This window comes from Erinaceus europaeus, chromosome 10 (genome assembly GCF_950295315.1).
Source record: "Erinaceus europaeus chromosome 10, mEriEur2.1, whole genome shotgun sequence".
NCBI classification, from domain to species: domain Eukaryota; kingdom Metazoa; phylum Chordata; class Mammalia; order Eulipotyphla; family Erinaceidae; genus Erinaceus; species Erinaceus europaeus.
Genome location: NC_080171.1, coordinates 77,856,859 through 77,877,155, shown reverse-complemented (window position 1 = coordinate 77,877,155; position 20,297 = coordinate 77,856,859). Strand labels below are relative to the sequence as shown.

The 20,297-nt window shown below is 55.2% G+C and overlaps 1 protein-coding gene across 1 annotated transcript in view; it reads right to left on the bottom strand.

Moving 5' to 3' along the window:
* CACNA1B (calcium voltage-gated channel subunit alpha1 B) overlaps nucleotides 1–20,297 on the bottom strand; it is a 72,367-nt gene that overhangs the window by 11,725 nt on the left and 40,345 nt on the right. Inside the window, exons 13-24 of the mRNA XM_060200787.1 lie at nucleotides 19,904–20,041; nucleotides 19,426–19,627; nucleotides 19,055–19,219; nucleotides 18,801–18,911; nucleotides 18,430–18,513; nucleotides 11,793–11,909; nucleotides 11,186–11,251; nucleotides 9,095–9,186; nucleotides 8,331–8,475; nucleotides 8,093–8,220; nucleotides 3,515–3,611; nucleotides 1,515–1,623 (exon numbers count right to left, since the gene is read on the bottom strand). Of these exons, the coding sequence (XP_060056770.1) occupies nucleotides 1,515–1,623; nucleotides 3,515–3,611; nucleotides 8,093–8,220; nucleotides 8,331–8,475; nucleotides 9,095–9,186; nucleotides 11,186–11,251; nucleotides 11,793–11,909; nucleotides 18,430–18,513; nucleotides 18,801–18,911; nucleotides 19,055–19,219; nucleotides 19,426–19,627; nucleotides 19,904–20,041 (1,454 nt within the window). The remainder of the gene's footprint in view (nucleotides 1–1,514; nucleotides 1,624–3,514; nucleotides 3,612–8,092; nucleotides 8,221–8,330; nucleotides 8,476–9,094; nucleotides 9,187–11,185; nucleotides 11,252–11,792; nucleotides 11,910–18,429; nucleotides 18,514–18,800; nucleotides 18,912–19,054; nucleotides 19,220–19,425; nucleotides 19,628–19,903; nucleotides 20,042–20,297) is intronic.

Sequence of the window (20,297 nt, the reverse complement as noted above, 5' to 3'; positions counted from 1 at the left end):
TCTCTGTCTTCTCCTTCTTTCTTGATTTCTTTCTGTCCTATCCAACAAAAATGACATCAATAACAATAATATCTACAACAATAAAACAAGGGCAACAAAAGGGAATAAATATTTTTAAAAATCACGAATGACTGCTGAGTTTTGCCAAATACCTTCTCTGCATCTACTGGTATGTACTTTTCTTCTTTGAAGATTTTTGTGGCTCCATGAGGGATGTTGGTTCCTAATTTTTTTTTTCTCCATTTAGTTTTGGTATTGGAGTAATGTTGGCCTCATGAAATAACGGGAAATATCCACTCTTCCTCTATTTTCTGGCATTCTTTCCCTTCTACATGCCTGGGGGGCTTCACCAATGGTGTCAACTGGATCTTGGATTTTGTTTAGAAGATCTTTGACTGCAAATTGATTGTCTTTATAAAGTGTGTGATTTTATTTGGCTATGCTGAAAACTGTGAAAGGGCAAGTGGCCTTCTAGAAGGACCCTTAACCATCCATACAAGAGCTGAAGAAACACTGGGACCCTGAGGAGATGCCAGCGGGTGAAAGGAGATGCTTTCAAGGCAGAGCCAGAAAGCAGAAAAGAGATCAGCTGTGGATCAGAAGTGGGGTCAGAAGAGGAGGTAAGAGAGACTCAAGAGGTTTCAGCGTCAACAGCCGGAAGAGTTCCCGACAGTGGAGATGGGTGCAGTGGGGAATGTCTGGAGCTCTGGGTTGGGCAGGAAGGAAGGAGGTGGCATGCAGCTCAGGGGCTTGGCGGATCTGGTGTCCAGGGTGGGGGAGTTCTGGACTAAGAACACAGCAGGGAAGTGAGCTGAGGAAGTTCCAGAGAGCAGCCTGGGGCACACAATGATACTTGGGCTCTGCTGATGCCAGGACAGCGGGGCTTTGGGGAGGGAGAGGGAGCCAAGAAAAGGCTTCAGCAACCCTGAGATGAGAAAGAGGGCTTAGCAAGAGACGGGGAAGAGATACAGAGACATCTGAGAGACAGCATGGACCAGCCTCTTCCGAGTTGGTTGTTATGAAGAATCAAAGCAGGGAAGCCCATCATCTGTCTTTTTTAATGTCATTGTAGAGCCAGGCCTTTCCACATGCCTGCTCTCCCAGTTCTGGGGCATTTCTCATTCAGACACAGAGGAGAGACACCACAGCACCAGAGTTTCCTCCACTGTCTCAGCACCACCCAGGTGGTATAGGGTCCTGAACCTGAGTCTCCTACTTGGAGTACTCTCTGAGAAGAGGTTCAACAAGGGAGAAACTCTACAGAAACCCATCAGAAACCCCGATGTAGGTCAGCTGGCAGAGAAGGGCATCAGTAGGGCATGGACTGTGGTGCAGTGCTCATGGGAAGCCCACTCTGGGCCTGGAGGGGGCAGGAGGGCAGGGGGCGGGGCAATGGAGTAATGAGGCAATGGGTTGCTGATTCATTTTCTCTATGATGGGGGGAGGCGAACTGGAGGGTACGGGATCTGGGGCCCCCTGGGTCTGGGCTTGCAGAGCCTGCTCTCCCCCCTCACCTGGAGCTAGCTTGATTTCCAGCGCTGTCCGGATGAGTGCCATCAGCGTAGATGTGAAGTGGACGGTCATGTCATCGTTGGAGATAGGCATGTTCATGCGGACCAAGCGCTGGGGGTGAGGTGAGGGGGGCATGTCAACACCAGGTCTTCAAGCCCCCACCCCTCAGGGCCCCCTTAGGCCCCCAGAGACTGGGTGTGGCCTGGCGGGGGTGACCTGGGCTGGGTGGAAGCGAGGTCTGCCAGCATTCACCCTCGGACCTGAGCCCACCTTTGTCTGTCCCAGAGAAGTGGGTGGGCAGGTGGCAGCCTTGATTGGGGGAGGGGTCAGGTTGTGGTACCTCCATAAAGGGAGAGGCCTGCTCTCACAGCTCTGCAGTCTTTCCCTTGACCCACAGCTGGAAGCACCCAGTGGTCTCCAGGGGGTGATCTTCAGCCAGAGCTAGCAAGGTGGGGGTATTGGCAAGGGAGGCCCCAGGGTGGCTAGGACTAAGGGATCTGAGGGGTGAAAAGCTCCAGGAAGGAAAATGGCCTTCTTGGCAGATGGATGGCTCCCCCAAGAGTGAAGTGTGGGGGGCTGTCACCAAGCTCTACCACAGGGCACAGTGCCTCCTCTCCCAGGGCTGCTGTAGGGTGGGCTAGAAATGGGGACTCCCTTCCCTGGATCTGGCACCTTGCCTCCCTGGTCTGGGCAGGCAGCCAGGGCTGTGAGCCCAGAGTCCCCAAATGCTGGCAAAGCCCCGCTGGGCACGCCCAGCCCCCCAGGACAATATGGCACCCTGCTGACCTGCACTGCACACGCAAGGAAGGTAGAGGCCTCTCCAAGGGATTCAGGGGTCAGGAACAGGTGGGGGGAAGAGCACACAGGTGGCCAAAGACAGGAGAGCTCAGTCTGGGGGTGCCGCCTGCCACCCCAGGAAATGAGGCCAGCCCTCCTGGTCCTCTCACTCTGCATTTCCTGTGCCCCCTTGCACTCCCAATGCTCTCTTGGTCTCTGCCTCAGCTTGGATGTCCCCTAGGGCCCTACCCGCCTCATGCCCATGTAGACAGAGCTCTCCTTCTTGGGGACACAGCCAGGGCCTTGCATGCAGGGCTTCTAGCAGGCACAACACCATGCCAGGTGTGGGGAGTGCAGGGAGGGCTCTGTGTGGGACTGGGGGGGGTGCCTGGGCTCCCAGGGGCACACCCGGTCCCAGACCAGAGCCCAGAAGCAGACAGCATGGACAGAGCCCAGGAGCCCAGGTAGGGAGTGATCCTGGGGCTGGGCTGACGGGAAGGTTCCAGATGCCAGTTGAGTGGCCAATCTGAGCCAGGCTTGGAGGACGGGCAGTAGGAGTGGGGGTTCCTGGTGGGCTGGGTGCTGAAAGGGTGGAAAGGTGGGTGATGGAGGGCAAAGGCATGGTGGACATGGGGAGGGGAGCCTGTGACCTGTCACCCAGGCCTGGGTGTGGCCTCACTGTACCTCCATGAGCCTCGGTGATCCCCAAAATCAGGTGGTGACATGGGCCCTTGGGCCCTGGGGGCTGTTCTCACAGGAGAGTTCCTCACCCCCACCCCACTCTTAAAGCCTCTTGCCTCCTGTCTTCCCACCACAGGGCCCAGGGAGTCCTAGAGACAAGGCCAACTTTGGGGATAGCTGGGTGGGGGTGAAGGGGGGTGGTCTCTAAGCTCTACTGGGAGTCAGGCCACAAGGGCTAGATGTCAGGGGCTGAGGGCCCTGCTGCTAGGACAGAAACAACCTCTGTGTCAATCGTGTGTCCTCTTATTTCTGGGGGTGGGAGGAGGGAGGGGCTGGGAGTGAGAGGCACCCATTGTCTTCTTGGGGCACTAAGGGCCAGGTGAAGGGCCGGTGGTGTTGTGTCCCCATCTGGGACAGAGACGGTTAGACCCGAGAAGAGAGACAGAAACAGCAGAGCAGCAGACAGACAGACAGACAGACAGATAGGGCCTAGGAGAGGCCAGGCTGGCACACACAGCCGCAGGGGCGGGGCGGGGGGGTCTACCTTGTAGGCCACGCGAGCTGGGCATTTCTTCCCCAGCCCCAGGGGTGGGGACATGTGTTTCAGCATCTCAAACATGTCATTGTAACTGATGCGGCCGCTGCAGGCCAACCAGGAGGGTGTGGCAGAGGGAGGGAGGAAGCAGACAAGAGAACACATCCAGTTAACCAGAGCCCACCGAGAGCCAAGGTGGGGCGGCGACCAGGCCTCTGTCCTTAGTATTTGCCCATGTGCCCCGGCCTGCGGGTGCAACAGGAAGGGTGTTGGACATGATCAACCTGGAGGGGCAGAGGGCTCCATCTTGGTGGCTTTCGAGTGCCCACCTGTGCTTTGCTCTCACAAGCCAGGCTTGTCCCTCAGGAGCCCCTGCTTGCTTCCAAGAGAGCCCAGGGGCTGAGTAAGCAGTCCTGAATGACCTGCCCCCCAGCACCCACCAGGCTCTGCAGGGAGCCCCAAGGCTCTGGGGGGCCACAGCTACTGCAGGTCCAGAGACACCCGAGGCCGGCCCAGGGCAAGGCTATAGCAGGGGGTTGGGGCCGGGCAGGAAAGGAGTGATGTGGGAGGCGGGGGGGCAGCTGGCACCTCTTAAGTGCCTGATGGCGGGCAACCTGGATTGGCTGGGACCAGGTGCAGACACCCAGGACCACTGCATCCCAGCCACTGAGAGAAGAGACAGTCCATACCTGGCCCTCTTTACTGCTGGATTCTGCCAGCCCAGAGTCCCTTGGGCCAGGTCTCCTGAGAGCTCAAGGCAGAGGCCAGGGGATGGCTGCTTCCCAGGTGGGGGGGGGGCCCTGGCCTCAGGTTCATCAAGCAGCCGCCCAGGCTAAGCTCTGGGGAGAGGCCTTGAGCTTCTCTGCCCTCTGAGACTGAGTCCCCAGCTGGCCCAGAAGGCCCAAGCATCGATGAGGGGAAGTGCGGGCAGGGAGGGCAAGGATGGGTGGGTGTGGGCTTCCAGAACCAGGCAGGTGTGTAAGGGCCTGGGGTGGGGAGGGGGAGCAGGTGGCTCTGGAGGTGCAAACCTTATAGGCCAACCTACGAGGGCAGTTCTTCCCTAAGCCAACGGGCGGCGCAATACAGCGCAGCACGCTGTACATGTCCTTATAGTGAATGCGGCAGCTGGAAAAGAAATGCACATGTCACGCCACCCAGGCCTGGCGCCTTCCTGCCTGTCCCCCAACTCCCACCCCAGGACAGAGACCGGGATGGTGGTGTCTGCTGGGGCCTGGGGAACACCCAGGGGTGCAATGTTCTCTAACACACCCCAGAGCCTGGTGCTAGCAGGCGATGTCTTGGCGGACACCTGTTCCATATGCAGAATGCAGAGCCTGGGTGCTGGGACTTGATGCATGTGGCTGAGTGCACACATTACCATGGTACCTGGGTTCAAGCCCCTGGTTCCCACCCACAGGGGGAAGCTTCCTGAGTAGTGAAGCAGATCTGCAGGTGTCTGTCTTTCTCTAGCTCTCCCCTCATTATCAATTTCTGTTTATTCTACAAAAAAGGGGGAGGAGACGGGGAGGAAGAAAATGGCCACCAAGAGAGATGGATTCATCCTGTAGGCACCGAGTCCCAGCAGTAAACCTGGTGGCAATAAACAAAAAACAAAAAAGTAAAACAAACAAAAACCTATTGGGGCTGGGTGGTGGGGACTCAGTTTTAAGTCCCTAATCTGCACCTGCAGTGGGGAAGATTCACAAGCAGTGAAGCAGGTCTGTAGGTATCTATCTGTCTCTCTCCCTCTCCTCCCAGTTTTTCTCTGTTCTATCAAACAAAAGAAAAAAAAAAAAGGAAAAATGACCACTGGGAGCAGTGGGTTTATTGTGCTGGCATTAAGCCTCAGTGATAACCCTGTCTTGCTTATTATTGAAGCAATAAAAAAGAAAAGAAAAAACATGGGGTCTCCCCAATCTGTCCTGGCTCCCCGAGAAGCTCAGACCTGGTCTACTTGGCCACACTGAGGCTGAACTGAGAGCTAGGATGGCCTAGCCCAGGACGACCCCTCGGTTCTGCTGAGCACCTGTTCCTGGGCTTGCTGCTATCTCCTGCCAGGTGAGGAGGGGCTGTCCTTGCACTCACTATCCCTGTACCTGCAACAGGGGCAGAGCCAGAAGCCACAGCATACCACAGCATACTTTAAGGCCTCTCTCACCCCATCTTGCCTCTGTCCCCTCCTTCCAGCCCTCTCTGGGCACTGCCCCCTCTGGGGGCCACTCAGCTGCCTCCGTCCTGACCTGCTGTTGCCCAGCCTCAGGCCAAGGTGCCTGTTTTCCCACCGCCTGCTCATAGGGCTGCTGGCTTAGGGTGCTGCTGCTCACTGACTGGGGGCTCATGGTGGGGACCATGGGGGTAGCTGAAAGTCTCCCAGGAGGCAGGACCCAGTGACTGGATGCTGAGGCTAAGGCTGGGGATGCCAGCCAGCAGGTCTCCACCTTCTCTGCCCCTCACAGCCATACACATGCACACACATGCATTCACACATACAAGGATGTACGCACACACACAGTCACACATAACCATGTACATGTGACAGTCACATGTGAATGTTCACACTTTCCCTCATGTATGGTCATGCACACACCCGAGTAGGTCTGCCCTCACACACACTTGCATGCTGTGCACATGCTTATGAGCATGTGGGCACACATGACCTCACCTCCTCCCCCAGAGGAAAGCTGGTGAAAATCTTCACAAAGTTCTGTTGGCTTTTCCTTTCCCTCATTCCCTCCCTCCCTCCTTTCCTGACCAGAGCACTGCTCAACTCTGACTGATGGTGGTGCTAGGGGTTGAACCTGAGATCTCAGAGTCTTTTGTAGAACCATTATGCTATCTCCCCAGCCAATTCTGCTGCTTTTTCAAAGTTTGTCCAAGAGGGTCCAGGTGGTAGCTCATCAATAGAGTACACATGCTATCATGTACAAGGACCCAGGTTTAAGCCCCCAGTCCCCACCTATAGGATAGGAAGCTTCACAAACAGTGGAGCAGGGCTGCAGGTGTCTCTTCTTTTTCCCTACCCCCCCCCCCCCACATGACCTTTCATCCTTTATTAAAAAGAAAGAAACAAAGGAGGGAAATAAAGGAAAAAAAAAAAGACTGCTAGGAGTGGTGAAGCCATGAAGGTACCAAGCCTTAGCGATAATGCCTTGCCTTGTTAGGGCTGCTCTGTGCTGGCTGAGCTGTGGGGTCCAGCTGCCTCTTCAGCACCTACAGTCATCCTCACCCCAGGCTTCCAGGGAGTGGAGGCATCGGCTACCCAGCACTGTGGGGTCTGGCATGCTTTGTTGAGCCACCTCTGGCCATGTGTGCACACTCTCTCTTCCTCTCTTTCTGCCCCCTCACTGTGCCTGACTGCCCTGGATGCCCAGGGCCCAGTTCTGGTATGGTCTAGCGGGGAAACAGTTGGAGCCCACACAGCCACAGCCATAGCCACAGCCACAGCCACAGCCACAGCCTTCCTTTGTGTGCCTGGGCTGGCTGGGAGAGTCCATCTGCAGTTCACAGACTGGGACAATCCCTGTCCTCCCCCTCTCTGCCCCCACAGCCTCTTCCACCTGCCAGTACACACAGCACAACTCTCAGGGCCTCTACTCTGCCGCATTCGGGAGCCAGGACTAAGCCCAGAGCCAGCAGCACCTGTGCAGAGTACACTGGAGGCACCATCCTGAGGGGTCTGCTCCCTGGAGCTTATCGGCAGGGACCCCCTGAGGTGAGCCACCACCACATAGCAGTGAGTGCCTGGATGGGGCCAGTTTGTGTCCTGGGCTCTGGTGCTGCCCACACTCAGGAGCTGCCCAGTGGGGGTCCAGGGAGGCTGATGAGAAGAGGGTAGAGAAGCCCAGTCAGGCTCACCAGCTTCTGAGGGCCAGGAAGTTCCAGAACATTCTCTAGAAAGCCAGGCCCCTTGCCCTCAACCCAGGCAGCTGCCACACCAGGTGAGGACAGGGCTGCGCTCAGAGCAGGGGAGAGACAGAGGCCCCTGTGCTGATCCCACCCTAGTGATACTGCCTGAGCCATGGAGGGACTGACACACAGACTGACAGACAGGGAGCCGGCCCGAGGGTTGGTCCACGTAGCAGGATGAGCAGGGACCACATTTCTGACCCCACATGCCTTCTCTCCACTTTCTGGGATGTGCTTCTCTCACGAGGACCCATGGCTAGTCTCCCCACTACCACCAGGGGCCTCCAGCACCTTGGGATCCACCTGGCTTTTCCTGGTCCTAGCCCTCCACATCCTGGGTTGGGGGCATGGACCTCCACGCTGTCCTTAGGGGAAAGGAAGGGGAAAAGGCTGGTTCCTAACTAAGCCCCGTTCTTTTCTGTCCCCAGGGGCCAGGGATCATGCAGCTCCCAGAGAAAGCCTATCTACCCTTTCCATGCTCTGGGACAGGCCTGGTGAGAAGATGGTGAACTTAGGGTTCAGTTGGAGCTTCAAGTTCTGAGAGCCTTCCACAAGCCCAAGCAGCCTTCTGAGACTGAGAGTCCACCTCAGGAATGCTTGGAGGAGGAGGCCCTGACCAATCAGACCTGAAAGAAATGCCCCCTGGAGACATGCCTGGAGCCCCCTCCTTAGCTCACTCACCAGGCAGCAGGGTCATACTCGGCCCAGACCCGGATGAACTCGTCCAGGTGGTGTGGCCCCAGGATAGAGGAGTCCCGTGTGAGGTATTCAAAGTTGTCCATGATCACAGCCACAAACAGGTTCAGCATCTGGAAAGGGGGGTTGGAGGGGCAGCTGGTGACATAGAGCTGCCCCTCCAGCCACTGAGAACCATATTGGGGGGGGGACTGGGGAGAGAGGCGAGGGGTCCGGGGCTCACCAGGAAGGAGCAGAGAAAGATGAAAGAGACAAAGTAGAAGTAGGCAAAGTCACTTCCACACTCGCTGGCGTTGGAGTCCTGGTCACAGGCCTGGTTGCTCAGGCAGGACAGCATGATCTCATGCCAGGCCTCCCCTGTGGCACTCCTGGTGGGGAGGGGTGTGGGTGTGAGGCTATGGGGACCCCAGAGCAGGCCACCAGGACTGTAGGCTCCCTGCTGCTCAGATCCAGGACTCTGGTATCATCCTTGCCTCCTCTGTCTCCACATCCTGTTCATCAAAACTAGTCAGACTCCTTAGTCTGGGAGATGGCTCACTGGGCAGGGTGCCCGTCTTGCCAGAAGTATGGCCCAAGTTTGCACCCTGGCACCACATGGGAGTTCCCCCATGGCAGTGGGAGAAGCTCTTGTGCAGTGTCACTTCTCTTTCTGCCTATCTGGATAACAAAGTCTGCCTGGGAAGGGTGGAACTGTGAGTTCATGGGACCCCAACTTCATACATAGGAATGGTCAGAGCCAGCCAGCCTCCTGCACTTCCCACAGCTGCCCCCCTCAGTCATGGCAGTATCTCCCAAATGACCTCAAGTGCTGCTCCCCCTGCACTGTCCTTGACCCCCTGGATACACAGGACACCTCCTCCCTGAGCAGTCACCCTCAAGGACCTCAGGGTGGACTGTGCCAAGGGCCCATGTCACAGCCTAAAAGGTTTTCTCCTGGCCTCCTGAGGGTTTGGCTAAATGGAGGGCTCTCCAGCCCATCCCCCACACCTGAACAGCAGCATGAGGGCCTGTAAGAAGGTGCGGAAGTTGTTGTGGCGGTTGATGCTGCTCTCGTCATCCAGAGCAATGTTGCCAAAGACCTACATGGGAGGGAAAGGAGAGGCTGTGGGAGGCCGTGTGAGCTGTGGCGCGGTGGGAGAGACACATGGGACCCCTGAGGTCAGGTTCCCTGCCCAGGTGACTACCAGTCCTCCAGCCCCTGTAGTGTTCACAGACCCCCAGGATGGAGAGACCTTGTAGCTGGACACACAGTTGCTGCACAGGGAGCTGGTGTGAGCTCTGAGCCTGGCCAGGGTTCCAGCTGCATGGCTAATAAAAATAGGACCCCAGCAGTCTGGGAGGTGATGCAGCAGATAAATCACTGGACTTTCATGAGGTCCTGAGTTCCATTCCCCGGCACTGCATGTGCCAGAGTGATACTCTGGTTCTCTCCTCTTTGTCCTCAATTAATAAATAGATCTTAAAAAACAAAAACCACCACCAGCAAAAAGACACATTTACTGTGCCAGTGTTACTCTGCTTACTGAGACTTTTATTTATAGTTTGGGGAGCTAGAGATCAGACTCAGGGCCTTCTGCTTACAAAGCACATGCTCTCACTGAACTATATTCTTGGCACAATGTTCAGTTTGGACTCTAAAATCTGTTCAGTTTGGACTCTAAAATCTCAGCAAGTAGAGTACATGCTTCCCTGTGGGTGAGGTATGATGAGGTTTGATCCCATGGGGAAGCATCAAGGAGCTCTGTGGGTGGTGGAACACTGCTCTGGTGTCTCTCCCCCTTTCTCATTCTCTCTGTAAGTTTCGTCCTCTCTAAGGATACAGAATAAAAAGTCAGGATGGAGGCATCACTCAAAGGGATCCTGCACACATGTGAGGCCCTTGGCCACTCCCTGGAGTCTTGAACAAATTAACATCTAACATTTAATGAGAAAACTATCACCTATCAGCCCAACAGTGGTCAGCAACATGTTCATTTTTGTATCTTCATAGATGAAAGCAGCAAGTGACACACACACACACACACACTCATTTGAAATAGCATCAGTTCTCAGAAAATGTTAAATCAAGAGAAGTACTCAGTTCCTGGAGCAGCCCAAGTAGCAGTTTTTGGCCTGCCTTTAAAAGGCTGTCCTCTCCCACACTAGTCAGCGTCTGGGTCTGTCTCCACATTCCCACTGTGGGCGAAGGGACAGATGCCTGAGGCTTAGAAAGGGAATGCTGCTGTGTGGCTTAAAAAAATCTTTTTATGTGATCTTGGGGGATGAACTAGGGCCTTGCACATGTATGGCACAGAAAAGTAGCCTCTCTGACTAGTTCTTAGTGGTACATGTGTGAGTTCACCATTCTAAGGCTGATGTTGTCATTCTTTTCATTTCAGATACATCAAGAGGAAGGAGGAGATGCTATAGCCTCAGAGTCTCCCCTGGTACTGTGGCTCTCCCATGTAGTGCTAGCCCACATGTTAACTCAAACCAGGTCTCAAAGCATGGCAAGGCCTGGGTTCTTCTGGGTGAGCTATCCTCTAGCTCTTTCAGACTGTGTGTCCCCCAACCTTGTGCCTTTCTGGTACACTTTCCTTTACACTTTTGAATTTAGATGAATACACAGAGAGGAAGATCTATGAAGGCACTGCTCCACTATTTATGGAGCACCTTTGAGAGAAGATACCACAGCCCTCCTCCACCATTCATGGAGCTCCCTGGGTGCTGTGCATGGTGTTGGGGATCAGTCCCAGGGCGTGATGCATGGAAGGCATGCTGAACCACCTCCCACACTCCTGCTATGTGTCTTTTCAACATTTCCCCAAATAGCTGAGAAAGTTTTTCTTTGCCAAAATAAAGACAATACAACATGTGGATGCTGAACGCAAGAAGACTGAATGCTGACACGAGCCCACGGACTTGGCCCTCAACTGGGTAGGACCCTCTGCTTTAGCTTCCAGGCATGGGGTGCCCAAGTGCCCACCACCAGTACCAGCACACACACAGCCCCAGGAGCTCCTGCGAGGCTTGGGGCTTCCCTCACCGAGCCCCAAGCCCCGGCCTGCTGCAGCCCTCTGCTAGGCGCTAGCTGCTTACCTGCATGCCGATGATGGCGTAGATGAAGAAGAGCATGGCGATGAGCAGGCAAACGTAGGGCAGGGCCTGGGGGCACATGGGGGGTCAGCACCCTGCAGAGGTGCCATGCCAGGCCTCTGCAGCCATGCAGGCATCAGAGTGCAGACCTACCCACAACTGCCAGCCCCTCCACCCAGGGCAACCCCAGCTGCCCCCCAAATAGTCTATTATCAAAGGAGGGTTTTGCTGTGTCACTGCTGGGGCCTCACTGCTCTGTATAGGCTTTCTCAGAGACAGAAAGGGAGTGAGGGACACGGAAGGACACACGCACGTGTGCGCACGCGCGCACGCACACACACACACACACACACACACACACACACACACACACACACACACACACACACGAGAGAAGCGACACCACAGTCCTGGAGCTTCCTCCAGTACTAGAGTGCTCCCATATGGTGTAGCTGGGCTGGAAGCTGGGCACCCTCCCATGTGAGTGGTTTCGAAGGCCTGTCAGAGGAGTTTTGCATAAACAGGACTCTCTCCAGGTGGTGTAATGTGTCTCTGGACAACAGCACCCAGTACCCGCCCCTTCCAACCGTTCGGGGGCACCCAGGGTCACCTTGAAGGACTGGACAAAGGTCCACAGCAGGATGCGGATGGTGTAGCCCTGGCGGAGGAGCTTGATGAGACGGGCGGCGCGGAAGAGACGGAGGAAGCTGAGGTTGATGAAGTTGTTCTGTGGGGGGAGAAGGGCTGCTCTGCAGGGGAAGGGATGCTGTGTCTGCACCCCTAGCTGCACCCCACCTGCCACTCCCAAGTCCCAGGGGCTCCCAAGAAGTGAGTGCAAGGAGAGAGGACAGCAAGAGGTTACACTGAAGGGGCTCTGTTTGGGGGCACAGCAGGCTGCTTTTCCAAGGGGCCCAGGTCTGGTGGCCACTCTTGGTCCTTCCCGCATAGCCAGAAGACTCCAAAGCCTGAGGCAAATCTGAGCACTGCAGAGAGAGCCACTGTCTTGGAGCTGTTCCAGGCACCTGAGGACAAGCCACCAGGGCAGGTGGAAACAGGGACACTGGGCCACCTCTGCAGGCTTCCTCCTGGGGCTCAAAACCTTAGTCCCTGCTGGCTTCCAGCTGGCCCCGGGACTCTCCAGTTTGGGACACACTGGCTGAGGGTGCTGCAGGCCCCCACGCTCCCTCTCCACTTCCACCAGGCTGGAGGCCAGATGCCTCCATGCAGCCGGGCAGCTACGCCTGCGGTCCTGGCTCAGACCTGCCATGAGAATGGACTTGGGGGCAAATCAAGAGAAAACACGGATGTGGGATGAGATGGCAGAGTGGGAGAGCACATGCAGGTGGTGGTGGGGCTGCCCCTGACTCTCCAGGGCTGCTGAGCCTGGCCAGGAGGGTTGTTCAGTGGAGAGCTGGTGCAACCCCTCTACACCTAGAGGGCAGGCTTCCCAGATCCTACCAGGCAGCTGGGGACTGTCACTGATAGTGAGGAACACAGCTGCCTGGTGATAGCTCCTAGAAGCAGGGTTGTCTGCGGACAGAGCCAGGGGATGGGGGTGAAAGGGGGTTGAGGGGCTGGGGAGCGCAGGGCCTGGCTCAGACCTGGTGCTGCATGAACTGGGAAGGTACCCTGGCTCTTCTATCCTCCTCCCCTTCTTTTTTCCACCTTCTCTATATAAGTTAATTTGATAAAAATTGAGAGGGCAAGGGGAGATAGGAAGAGAGACCTGCAGACTTACTCCACCATTCATGAAACTTCCCCCCCTGCAGGTGAGGACTGGGGACTTGAACCTGGGTCCTTATGTGTGCTAACATGTGCACTTGATCAGGAGCTCACCTCTGTTTCTCTCTCTTTCATGTGAAACTCTCTCACAGGAAAGAACAAAGATCTGTAGTCCAGATCCTGGGGTGTCCACACCAGGACCTTAGGGTGTGAGACCGAGTGGGAAACATCCACACTCACTGCCTGTGGGCCTGAGGTGCTCCCCCTTAGCCAGTGGAGAACAGAAGGGAGGGCACACAGAAGGGGGGCTACCTTAACCACTCAGCCAGGTCTGGGGGGGTCCAGGGTGGTGGGTGATGGGGGCACCTGCCCAGCACTGGATACCTGGCTCAGAAAGAACTTTCTCTAGGGCCCTGGAGACAAGCCTCTCGTGGGAAAGAAAGAAGGGAGGACTAAGGTGGCAGGGAGCACCCAGTTACGTGCTGTGTGGATAGTAAGGCCTGCATCTCCCACCTCCCTTGCTGGGATCCCAAGGTGTGAGGGAGCGGATGGTGACGGGCCACATACACTCCAAGCACATGACACGCTGCAGCAGGTGGGGCTGTAGGCACCCCAACATGCGGGGAACATAGGGGAGGGGGTAGTGGGCGTGGTCACCTCTGACCTCAGTCAAGCCCCCTCAAGTGCTGTGACCTGCCCCATGTCCTGTTTCCAGTTTCTGTCACACCAGGGTGGCCACACCAGCTCTTGAGGTTGCTCCTTCAATGGGTACCTCCCCAGGGTCAGTCACAGCCCTGCAAATGGGGAGCTCAGAGGTCCAACACCAGTGACTCAGTGCCAACACCAGTCACAGAGGAGGGGACTGAGTCTCCTGGGGGCAGCTGTGTGACAGAAACTGTGGACTCTACAGGGGTCAGGTCTATAGCTCCCAGGGCCTCCCAGATTCTGAGCCCATCCTGGCAGGCATGCCCCCCTTCTAAGGCCAATCCCCACAATCAAGGGGTTACCAGGTGTCCTGCCCCTTCCTCCTACCCCCAGGAGCCGGGGGAGGGGCACATAAGACCAGAGGGTGACATAGGCTCAGAGGGGCATTGGCCATAGGGAAGTGAAGGACAAAGCGGGTGTGTGTGGGGGGGGGCAGCAGAGCAAGCCAAGCCAGGAACTTTAAGAACTATTTAAAGTCATGAAACCAACCGTTTCCTATGTGTGATGTTGCCATGGACAGTGGTGGGTTATTGACAATTGGGGTGTTTGAGCGGCAGGTGCACAACATACAGACGGAGACAGGATGTTCGTATTGTATGTTGGTTTGGATGGCGTGAGTCAGCAGGTAGGTGAAGGTAAACCAAGACCAGAAACGGAAAAGAACGAACAAACAAACAAACAAAACAAAACAACAAAAAGAGAAAATGAGTCATCAACACAAGCAAGAACTCTCAAACTCTGAATATTCCCTGGAAAATTCCAGGACTCTGGTCCACTTTGCAATTTTTGCTGCGATGCATCAAGTCAGGACTTTTTTTTAAAGTCTGTGGGTCCCACAGACAGGGGGCACTCATTTGCATTTCTGTATGCAATGCAAATCCCAAGATGACTCACAGACATGGAACTTTTTTTTTAAATTTTTATTTCCAGGCAAAGAAATTAATGTCAGTTTCCCACCGCCAACTCCTAGAGCCCTTAGTCCCAGCACCACTGCTGACTTTGCAGGACTCTCCCCTTTGGGGAGGGAACTGACACTCATGTTTTTGCCACAGAAAGAAAAGTGCATTCATGGAGTGATGTATGAAGTGACTACAGATGGAAAAAGAAAAAAGAAAAGAAACACCACTGGACCACAGGCTGCTTCCTTCCAGGCAGAGCTGGGGAGCTGTGGGCCCCTGGGGAGTCAAGAACTTCTGAGTTGTAAACTGACATCCTAGAGGAGGGGGGTTTGATGGACTCCAGGGCCCCATGGGGCTCAGGGGCTCCCCCTTTTCTCTTCAGCCTCCTCCCCTCCCCTCCCATCTTCTGACTCTGCTGCACCTGTCACGCTCAGGATGCTGTTAAGCTTAGGTCCCTTCCAGCCCAGACCAGTGGTCACATCTGTCCACAGGACAGAGGATGTGTCCTTTAGGAAGTCTGACTGGTGGCTCCAATGTCAAACATGCAGACTGCCCTCCCAGCAAACCTCCCTCAACCATCTCCATTACCAGCTGATTCCTTTTCTTTCCCATCCTTTCGTTGCCTTCCATTTCTTTTTCTTTTTAGATAGAAGACAAGAGAGGGAGCTACAGAGAGACACCTGCAGCACTGTTCCACCACTAGTGAAGCTTCCCCCTGTAGGTGGGCAGTGGGGACTTGAACCCAGGTGCTTCCACATGGTAAAGTGTGTGCTCTACTGAGTGAGCCACCTCCCAGGCCTTCTTTCCATGTTCTTTAATGCTCCGTGTTTCCACACCCACTTCTGGTTCTTCTATATAAAATGAAACTCAGCTTTTGACAGTGTCTGACCCAGCAGTGATGTCCCAGGGGGCCCACCGTCATTGCTGCCACTTCTATCTTCCTTGAACCCCTCATCCCCAACCCAGCAGCCCCCATTCACATGCTGAGTTGCTCAGAGTCAAGGCTCCATGAAATCCTCATGGCTACTCTTCCACAATCCCCAGCATTCCTGTGAAGGACCCCAACCAGACCCGTCTCACACTTCCACGGCCTCCATGTGCACTCAGGGCTCTCAGAAGTCAAAGACTAGTGTGAAAACCCTTCAAGCCTTCCTCACACCAAAAGGCTGTGAGACTCCGCACACCTGGCTGCTTGGACTGGCAGCCTCTCCTGGGCCTACAGTCTCAGCTGGGCCCAGCTAGGTTTCCTCACCAGCTAGACACCATGCTTGCAAGTCATCAGCTTGACGACACCTGGCCTGGCTGGACATAGCATCAAAGAGCCCCTGCCCCCCATACTGGCCTGTTCCTGACCCTGGCCCTCAGCCCCACATTGCCAGTCTACCAGATGATATGACAGTGAGCAGGAATCTGGCTTCTGTTCCAGTGCACGAAGCAAGTACTCTGAGGAGGTTTCTTAAGCCTCTCAGAGCAGAGACACAATGAAGGCACACTCTCCATTTCTGGACTGCTCAGCCATTCTTCTGATTTACAGAAACTATTCTATGGCTGTGTTTTTCTCAGATACCTCATGCATTCCCCTGACACCAGTCCCTGGCCGCTGTGTTAAAGTGAAGCAACACGTCCTCTAGGAGTTTCAGAGTCCTACCTCTATTCTTTATCTGCCTCTTTGTCATTTGAAATTGATTCCTTATGGGTGGTATGAACTGTCTGACCTCTGGATTCCCCTGGACTGATTGCCAGTCATATGGGATCAAGTGTGGAGCCATCTCCCCACTGAACCTGGGGCTGACAATGTCAAATGTCCCCAGACATAAACGTGGGTCCAGGTTCCGGCTAGCATGGAGGCCCTTTGCCAGTCCCACAGGATGGTGGCAGTAGCCTCAGGGCGAGTCTCATAGCTTGCAGGGTGCCCTCCCACACACAGCCTGACAATTAGGGGGCCTCTTTTTTTTAGACATTTTAGGACTAGTTTACTAAGTTCCAAAGCAAACAGACACAACCCCGAAACCCAAATCAGTTGTTCTTTCATTGACACTGTGCTCAGTCTGCAGGTGACTCTGAGGGAAGTCCCACCCCCCCCCAGCTGGAAGTCCTCCTCTCTCTGAACTGATGCCCCATACTAACTATATTATGTGCTTCATCTGCTCACAGCCCTGAGAGACCTCCAGTGTCCCAGTGCAATCTTGCTGGGCTTTTCCAAAGTTTGGTGTCAGGACTGCTGACATAATAGAATGCAGTGACCTCATGTTCATAGCCTTGCTGACCATCCTAACCAGCCTCAGCCTCTCTAGATTCCATCCTTGCTAAACATAGATAATAATGAGCTGTGGTCAATCACTGATCCCCTTTTCAAATTCTTAGATGTTTCTATTTATTTTCCTTGTCTTTTTTTTTTTTCTTCCTTTTGCCTCCAGGGCTATCACTGGGGCTCAGTGCCAGCACTACAAATCCTCTGCTCCTGGCGGCCATTTTTTCCATTTTATAGGATAGGACAGAAAGAAATTGAGAGAGAAGGGGGAGATAGAGAGAGGGAGAGAAAGAAAGACATCTGTAGACATGCATCACCACTTATGAACTGACTCCCCTGCAGGTGGGGAGCTGGGGGATCAGACCTCTGAGGTTTGGGGAAGTAGCAGCCAAAGGGCCTTGGGAAGAATAGCAAGTCTGTGCAGTACATACTAATGCCCACCAGAGGCTCTACCCCGGGCTCCAGCACCCTAAGCAGCTTCCTGTCTAGAGGGATTGTGGTGCTTATCATTCAAGAGGGGCTGCTGACCAAGGACCAAAACTGCCTCTGAAAGGAGAGGAGTGCCCATACTTGCTGCTGGTCAACCAGCTGGTCAAATGTGTGGGCACAGGAAAGGAGGGAAGTGGGTCCATTGCTACGGGGCCCAGAGGGGCAGCCATGTGGGATGCCTAGTCACCCCCACACTACAGGCACCAGAGCCTGCTTCTCCTCTACCCAGATCCTAGGTAGAGCCCCAGTGGTGGACACTGCAGTGCCAGAACCCTGGGGTTGGGGAGTGGGGGTAGGGTGGGGATCCAAACACACCCTACCCAGTGTTCCTGGCTCCTTTGTCTTCACAGCCCACTCCCCCAACCCTATCCCCTAGGCTCTTCCTGGGAATCCAGAAGGAGAAGGAAGCAGGAGAAGGAGAAGAAAGAAACACCTCTGCAGTAACTTACACCTCTGTGTCTGCTTCTAGAAACTTCAGCTCAAAATGAAGACAAGATGTTTTGCCCTCTGATTCTAACAGAACATCTGGCTTTAGGATTCAGAGTTTTTAATGTGTGCTCAGACCAGTTTGTGGTCCAGCACTTGGTGCTTTGAAGACAGAATGGGGGTTGGGGTTTGATAAGAATGAGGCCCCCCAGTCTTCATATGTGCAATGTATCTGGTATTTAAACGTATTCTAGGGTGGCAGTATAGTATAGTGGTCATGCAAATCGATTTTCCTGCCTGAGGTTCCAGTGTCCTAGGTTCAGACTCTGGCACCACCACCAGGCAGGGCTGGACAGGACTTTAAAGGAACAGAAACATGCCAAGTTTATATTGAGGACAGTTTGTGTAACTCTGGTCCACTTTGTTACCTCACCACCTTAGACACACAGACTCAGTGTCCGAGCTGTCCTGGGCAGCCACTGTCACAGAGGTCCCTGGTTACTCTCAGCCATCTACCTGGTAGACCTGAGAGAACCTCTTTCTTAGCCAAGAGAAAGCTTTTGCTGAGATGACACACTGTCCCCACACCCCAGCTCCAGAGTAGACCCTCCACTTGTTTGGGGTGTTCCTGGGGAACCTTGTTTTAGAGAGGAGGTCCTGGCACAACCAGGGCTTGGATACACTGGGGTGGGAGAGACCCTAGAGAAGGAAGCTGATTTGGGGCCCTGGAAGAGAGGGCAGGAAGTGCTACTTACCGCGATCTCTGTTACTAAAATGTCAGTAATACTTCCCAACACAGTGACAAAGTCAAACACGTTCCAGGCATCTCTGAAGTAGTTCTGGAGAGAAAGGGGACAGTGAGTGCTGGTGGCTGGGGAGGGCTCTGCAAGGTGGGGGCCTGGCTGGACCAAGAAGGGGTCTGGAGGGAGAGGTGGCCCTAGACCAAGAAGGAGTCAGGCACAGGGGGAGCAGCCCCAGACTGAGGGGGGGGGTCAGGACTGGGGTGAAGGAGGTACAAGCAGATGCTATCAGAACTGAGGGTAGCACCACACATCTGGAAAGGACTCAGGGCCGGGCAACAAGCCCCCCCCCCATCACCCTCATGTGCTCTGGGCCCCTCACGCACCAGTACCCCGAAGGCGATGATCTTGAGCACGCACTCCATGGAGAACATGGAGGTAAACATGATGTTCAGGCACTTCAGCATCAATTCATACTCGTAGGGCGCGTTGTAGAACTGCAGGGGCATGAGGCGTGAACTCAGAGCCCCAAACCTGCCTGCTTGCCTCCCATGGATAGTGGGAACAGGGCTCCTCACAGGCCCCTCTGGCTGGCTGGGGGGGCCTGACCACCCTCCTCCTCCCCTGGCCGCCCAAGCACCTTCATCATCAGCACCACCGTGTTGAGGGCGATCATGGCCATGATGAAGTACTCGAAGGGCGGTGACACCACGAAGGTCCACGTCTTGTACTGGAAGGACTGCTTGTTCTGTGGCATGTAGCGTGTCAGAGGCTTGGCGCTGATTGCAAAATCGATGCATGCCCTCTGCACAGGGACAGGGGCTGGAAGTTGCAGGGGGGCCAAGCCCTAACCCCCGGGGGAGAGGAGGCAGAGGAAGGCCCCCAGAACCTCTCCAGGCCATCCTGGCTCTACTCTTGTGGCCTACCTGCTAGGGAGAGTTTAGGGTTCCTGTGGGTAGGGGTCCCAAGGTGCCTAGCAGGATGGCCACTGCCCATGGGGGTGGTGCCTACCTCGTTCTTCTCCAGGCTGCATTCAGACATCACCTTGTCCCCCTGCTCCTGGAAGGTGATGATGATCAAGGCCACAAAGATGTTGACGAAGAAGAAGGGGAAGACCACAAAGTAGACCACATAGAAGATGGACAGTTCCATGCGGTAGCCAGGGCTTGGACCCTGCTCCTCGTAGGTGGCATCCACCGAGTGTTTCAGCACCCTGGGTGGGGGTGGGATGAGGCACGGTCAGGGTGGCCATGAGGACACAGGAAGCCCCGGGCTGGAGGGGGAGGTGCCTGGGGCACGGGAGGGAGAGGGGGAAATCGGCCCCAGGAAGCCTGCACCCCCTTGTGGAAGCAGATAGGAAGTTCTTACCCAGACTGCCCTGCAATGCCCTGTACTCAGGCTGCCATGCTGTGCCCTCAGCTCATAGCACAGAGTCCTCCCTAGCTAGTGGGGGCCTGCACCGACCGCCCTTAGGAGGCCTGGCACTCACATGGGCCACCCTTCACCCGTGGACACCGTGAAGAGTGTCAGCAGTGCCCAGAGCACGTTGTCGTAATGGAAGTCGTACTTCTTCCACTGCCGGGGCTGGGCCTCAACCTCCTCCTTCTCGTAGTCCAGGTACTGCCCCCTAGGGATGGGGCACAGAGGGATAGTGGGGTGTTGATGGATAGAAGGATAGACAGAAGGAGGCTGCAGAGGCTCCAGGGCCTGCAGACCTGGTGTCTAAGGCACAGTGATTAGGGGTGGTGTTGGTTGTTGGTCTGTGGAGAAGGGAGAGGACCTTGAGCAAATGGTGGGGAGATCCAGAGTTCTCCATGTGTGATGGGGGGTAGCTGGGCCTCACCCCAGAGACAGAGACAAGCTCAAAGGATGCCAGAGGAGCT